General features: G+C 34.6%; 1 protein-coding gene across 1 annotated transcript in view; it reads right to left on the reverse strand.

Moving 5' to 3' along the window:
• Nucleotides 1-7008, reverse strand: part of LOC107709018 (paladin-like) — a 60049-nt gene that overhangs the window by 38905 nt on the left and 14136 nt on the right. The window contains exons 2-3 of the mRNA XM_016513413.1: nt 497-667; nt 316-418 (exon numbers count right to left, since the gene is read on the reverse strand). Coding sequence (XP_016368899.1) covers nt 316-418; nt 497-654 — 261 coding nt within the window. The 5' untranslated portion in view covers nt 655-667. The remainder of the gene's footprint in view (nt 1-315; nt 419-496; nt 668-7008) is intronic.

Below are 7008 nucleotides of genomic sequence, written 5' to 3' on the forward strand. Positions count from 1 at the left end.
AATCTGAGGGTGCAAAAAAATCTAAATATTGAGAAAATCATCTTTAAAGTTGTTCAAATGAAGTTCTTAGCAATGCATATATTACTAATCAAAAATTAAGTTTTGATATATTTACAGTAGGAAATTTACAAAATATAATTATTACAAAATAATTTTGACCCATACAATGTATTTTTGGCTATTGCTACAAATATACCCCAGCGACTTAAGACTGCTTTTGTGGTCCATGGTCACATATCTAAAAATATACTTAATTTTCTGCAGAAATGCAACCGGTTTTCATGCGATTCGCACGACAGCAAAAGTCCGGCTCACCTGGACCAGATGGTGCTCAGGCATGTTGTCTGAGATCCTCCCAACTTTATAGTTCGTACGGAGGACGTCATCGTGGATCTGAAACTCCTGTCTGCAGTTATACCTACAAACACACACACAGAGACTCAATCAGGCGAATGATCTGTGACTGCAGGCGCTCTCAGAACAGAGCTGGACGTACGTGATGACCACAGGAGCCACTTTATTAGTGATGATGGACTTGGCCTTGTTGCTGTGGATGTTGAGCGTCTGGAAGGAGGCGCTGCTGTCCATCATCCCGTTGCCGTGGAAACTCTCATGCAGCGTGGGCTGGGGAGCAGCGCTGGCAGTCGTACCCATACTCCTCTAGCAGCTGTCAATCAAACACAAACACACACACACACATTACACACCATCAGACTCAAACAAGACAAGAATCATCTTCCCATTTCAGATTTAACAGATTCTGATCATGCAAATCTAATCTGGGCTAGTTTGGACACACATGGTAATACCATGGTATTTTTTGAAGTACACAGAGATTGGTAGGTCTATTAGTAAAACCTGTAGAGCAATTTTTGTTGCATTATAGCCTGTAAAAATGAACAAAATCTCTTCTTCCAAATATAGAATCTTATGACTACTGAGAGAAAGTTAATGTGCCTCAACTTGACAATTTCAGTGCATTTTAGCACTCAGACATGTATATTCAATGCAATTGTTTTGATAGAGGAAGTTAAGCTACATATCTAGTTTCAACATTTATTCTTTTGACATCTCACATTAAATACAGTAAGTATCAGCTGTATATAAAGTGACCCACATTGGGTTTTTGACCGCTGAAAATGTGTACAATTTACTCCTGGAGCCATATTGAGATCCTCTTACCTCTGGAACCGAACCATATAGGGCCTTAAAAATTAAGATACTAAAAGAACAATTGGTTAAGAACTCAAATCTAAAAGGATATTAAGATATCTTTAATACTTCTCAAATTACAGGAATGCAAACTTCAAAAAAAAAGTTCAAAAAGTGCTTTTTTTCTCCATGTTTGAATGATCACCGTTGGAATATAATGCAGCAAAGATTGCTAAAGTCAACAGATTTTACTAACAGAGCAACCAATCTCTGTGTAAAAATAACATGAAGCTGCCAGCTTTCTGAAGTCATTTTTAACCCCCTGTAATTTGGCTCCGAATCTCAGGTGAAATTGTCATTTTGATGCCCCTCTACAAAATAGTGCATTACTCAGTGAATATACATCCATGACATTTAATATTTTGGCTTTCATCACCATATCATGTTTGTCTTTCTTAAGAAAAAAATATGAACAAAATCTAAACTTTGAGCCGGGGAGTTTCTGGGAGTGACCCAAAAGGATTTCTTTCACCCCCGAATGAACACGACAGACTTGTTTTGTGTCTGTAACCCAACCCTCTACATTGCGAATAAATCACTTGCATATGCGACTAAATCTTACTCTGGGCGACTAAATAATGTCTAACATTAGTCATTGGCTAATAAATTCTTAGATTTTACACGCCAGTATGTGTGTGAGAGGCGTTCAACACAGATTTTCACTCGATAAACACGCTGACTGAGCGCTTGAGAGTTTCGCTCTCCGTCAAGCGATCTGTACCATTTGGATGCGCTCAATGGATCATGTCACGTACTCAATGGATGCGCAGTATGTAGCACGCAGCACGTGTGTGTGTGTAAAATAGAATATCAGTCTGGCGAATAAACAAAAAAATTTACTAGCCAATGGCGATTATATTGCCAAGGTGTGCGTAGAGGGTTGCTGTAACCAGATAGAATTAAAACTTAATGCAGGAGAAAATCAGTTTAATCTCAATAATAAGCATATCTGAGAACATGTGCGGTGAATCAGACCCGCTGGCTCATTCCTCATTCTCTTTAGACATGATGTTTATTAAGCACAAAACTCACCGCCATGATGTTTAAATCAAAAGAGACTTTTTCACCACAATATGGTTCATCTGCTCTTGTAATGATCTCAGTAATGATATAATGATAAGCATCTGATTAGAAAAACTGTTTGAAACGGCATATTAGAATGATTTCTGAAGATCATGTGACACTGAAGACTGGAGTAATGATGCTGAAAATAAATGAGTCTTGAAGCTCAGCATAAACACACACACACACACACACACATAAGAACGTCATTTGGGGTCCATAAAAAGCGTTGTTTTCTAACCAGATCACGAGTGATTCCTGCACTACAATAAATTGATGTCATGCTGAATAATCTCATTCTGCACAGTGGCTTGTTTTTCATGCTCGCCGGATGAAGCTCTTATGTAATGGGGCAAATTTAAGGTGACATCTTCAGAGCACAACCCGCAGAAGTGCGCCCTAGATGAACATCTGGCCTGAAAACCCACCCACGGGCCGCCAGACGATCGCTCACAAACATCCTCTCTGAAAAACAAGCCGTCACGACCCCGTCTCTCTGTTTACACGGCCACCGCAGGCGTGCTTCTCGCCTTAACATTTACATGTGTGTACTTCCAGTTCTGTTGGAGAAAGCAGGGGTTAAATGTCATCTTTAAGGGCATGCTTGTGTTTTCGAGCATTTTAGTCACTTTTCAGTATCTGGGTCAAAGGAAAAACAAGTTTATTTTTCCAACTCCATTGGCAAATATTTTTTCTTCTTTTAAACATGATCTCACTTAATTTTACTAAACTGCTCAGAAATCAAGGTCATTTTGCATCTCAATTAAATGCATCTTGATTTAAGAATGCTTAGATGTTTGTACAGGGAAACAAAAGCATCAAAAGTTCACACTACCATGTTTTTAATGCATTACGTGTGCATGGTTGAAACAAAAATGAGTCTTGAAGCTCAGCATAAACACACACACACACACACACACATAAGAACGTCATTTGGGGTCCATAAAAAGCGTTGTTTTCTAACCAGATCACGAGTGATTCCTGCACTACAATAAATTGATGTCATGCTGAATAATCTCATTCTGCACAGTGGCTTGTTTTTCATGCTCGCCGGATGAAGCTCTTATGTAATGGGGCAAATTTAAGGTGACATCTTCAGAGCACAACCCGCAGAAGTGCGCCCTAGATGAACGTCTGGCCTGAAAACCCACCCACGGGCCGCCAGACGATCGCTCACAAACATCCTCTCTGAAAAACAAGCCGTCACGACCCCGTCTCTCTGTTTACATGGCCACCGCAGGCGTGCTTCTCGCCTTAACATTTACATGTGTGTACTTCCAGTTCTGTTGGAGAAAGCAGGGGTTAAATGTCATCTTTAAGGGCATGCTTGTGTTTTCGAGCATTTTAGTCACTTTTCAGTATCTGGGTCTGCACGAACCGGAAACAAACCTGCAATTATTGAGTTCAACTACCTAATTTCTAGTGTTTGAAACATTTCAAAGCAGCATTGGCTCATCAGTTGAGTGTGAGAGGAGAAAAAAAAAAACTGTTTGACAATCAATTTGAGCCTGACATGTAAATATTATCATGAAGTGTTTAAAAAATAAATAACGGAAAAAATATATAAATAATAAAATACATTTTATAAAAAAATTATAAAATTAAATTGAATAAAATACAATTAAGTACAAAAAACAAAAATAAAAACAAAATTGGATACAAATTTAAAAAATAATACAAAACAATAAGATAATAAATAACAAATTAAATATAAATTAAAATAAAATAGGATAAAAATAAAAAAACATTAAAAAAAATAAAAAGCTATAAAAACTAAAACAACAGCAAACATAATAAAAATAAAATAAAATATAAATCTAGTGTTCGAAACATTTCAAAGCAGCATTGGCTCATCAGTTGAGTGTGAGAGGAGAAAAAAAAAACTGTTTGACAATCAATTTGAGCCTGACATGTAAATATTATCATGAAGTGTTTAAAAAATAAATAACGGAAAAAAATATAAATAATAAAATAAAATTGAATAAGATAATACAAGTACAAAAAAACAAAAATAAAAACAAAATAGGATACAAATTTAAAAAATAATACAAAACAATAAGATAATAAATAATAAATAAAATATAAATAAAAATAAAATAGGATAAAAATAAAAAAACATTAAAAAAAATAAAAAGCTATAAAAACTAAAAACAACAGCAAACATAATAAAAATAAAATAAAATATAAATAAAAAACTAAATTGGATAAAAAATAAAAAATTAAATTAAAAAAATTAAATAAAAAAATGAAAATAAATAAAAAGACAAAATACAAAAAAAACAAAAAACAAAATAGGATGAAAATGAAATCTTAAATTAAAAGCTAAAAATTAAAAATTAAACAAAAATAAAAATTACATATATAAACTACATAAACAAAATAAGATAAAAAATTAAAAACAAAAATAAAAATTATATATACACCGTATATATATATATATAACAAATATTTTTTAAAAATTGGATGGATGGACACTCCTAAATAGACTTTTTTTTTTTTGTATTTTAGTTTGTCAACCACACAATAAAGACATTCCTACATAATCACTACCGTCTCCACGCTGAATCAAATCGGGAAGCATAACAAAACACTGGTTCTCAAAGTGACAGAATTCCCTCAGGAAACCCAATTACTGCGGCCCATTCACAGGGAAAATAAAATCTCCCAGTGTCCACGGCACTGAAAACAGAGGACGCGCACAGATGGGCATTCCCGCTTCCCGCATCAACAGCTATTGAAATTCAGCGGGTGAAGCTCAAGCTGAGACGGGGCGCTCACACAAAAGGGTCTCAGCGCAGACAGGAAGTGCTCTGCAGCTGCAGGAAGCATCTGCGGTCGAACGGGCAAATCAGAGGAAGGATGCAGAACGCTCCTCATTCTTAAGAGATGTACATCACAGATCAGACGGCACATTTATAGCTATGAGAAGAGCTGGGAACGCTGCGACTCAATCACGTCTGTTAGATCAGTGGTGCTCAACTGGTGGCTGGTGACCCAAAAATAGGTCACACAGGTCTGTCCTGCAACATACAGCAGGGTAATACAAGCAAACTGATCATACGAAACCAAAAAACACCATGTACAAACACACAAACAGTTTAAAGCAAGTCAAATCAGACTTAAACAGGTTGTATGACACCCTCATCTTCAAAAACCATGAACGAAACTACACAAAATAAAAGAAAATACGACTCCGATGACATGAAATAGAGCATGAAACCATCAAAATCCAGGAGAATTAGTCTTTGCAACAACTACAAAATCAGCCTAAAATTGCAAAATAAGTCTAAAAATGAAATAATAAAATAATGAAATAAAACATAAAATAAAATAATAAAATAAGATTTAAAAAAATAAAAATTAAATTTAAATTAAAAAAAATAGATTTAGTGATATTAAACACGCATTTCCAAAAGCACAAACATAAAACAACTTTTGAAATGTTAAATGTTAATTACTGGAAACAGTAATTGTCACAGTTTGTGAGAATAAAAATATATACAATTAGAAAATGTTAAAAATATTTGTTAAATAGTTTTATATGTTCTCATATTTAATTTGAGCTATTTTGTAACTTTTTTTGTAAATTCATAATTTTGTTATAACATAATACTGATTTGATCTGTTTGCTATTTGCAATGGTTACGGTTTAATCAAACCAATTTTAATACAGGCATCATCATTTTTAATTATAATAATAGCATAATAATTGATACTACTACTACTATTACTACTACTAATAATAATAGTAGTAACAAAAATGTACTGTCCATGTTTTTTAATTCACAGATAATAACAAGTGAGATTTCAATGATAATTTGACAACTGAACATTTCAGAAAGAACTAGGTCAAAATCTGAATCAAAAGCCACTGATTTGCACAGCCAGTTACCGAATCTCCTCCTAAACCTACTAATTATATATAATACAGCAATATTCTGGGTTAATGCTGTTGCTTTCCACAGCTTTTCAACTCATCCCTAAATCATATTTACAGTTAGTGCACTTACAATAGAAGTCTATGGGGCAAATAAAGCACTTGCATGCATTACTCCGTAAAACTGTGTGTGTTTGAGCTTCTGTAGATGATGTTATTTGTTGGTAATGTGTTACAGATATGAGCTGTGGGTGGTGTGGTGAAGTTTGCACACACTTGCTCCATAGACCTCCAGTGTAAGAGCATCACTGTACACACTTCATACAAACCAGAGGAAGATGAGATGGTGCTCTGTGGCGAAGACAATAAACCTCTTGCATGCATAATCTGATTATCCTGATCACATCAAATATGACATTCAGTCCAAATGGAAGGTGGGTTTTGATTAAATCGATTGGATGGTTAAAAAAAAATATTTCTCTATATTCTGAAAAATAAGAGAGATTGATGTCAACAGCAACATGCACTAATAAATCATAAGCCTAAAAGTGTATTAATAATGTAAATAGGCTAAATTTTGTATTTCAAGCTGACTTCAGCTTGTAATATTTCTCTATATACGCTCGGATATCTCACATTAACTCCTCTGAAACTGAAAACCCAAAATCTCCAGAAGAGGGTCAAATGAAATCTTAAGGGAACATGTGACGGAAGCAAACGCTGTAATTATGGTGAAATAAACGCAGCTGGAAAATCATTTGAAGATTAGTCTAAACTCAAAGAAATGCAGCACTTCTTTAAACTACGCTTGCTTTTGGGAATGTGAAATATGATATCACAGTTTATTCTTTTTTATA

Source organism: Sinocyclocheilus rhinocerous, unplaced genomic scaffold (genome assembly GCF_001515625.1).
Source record: "Sinocyclocheilus rhinocerous isolate Xijiao unplaced genomic scaffold, SAMN03320098_v1.1 scaffold1137, whole genome shotgun sequence".
In the NCBI taxonomy this organism is placed as follows: domain Eukaryota; kingdom Metazoa; phylum Chordata; class Actinopteri; order Cypriniformes; family Cyprinidae; genus Sinocyclocheilus; species Sinocyclocheilus rhinocerous.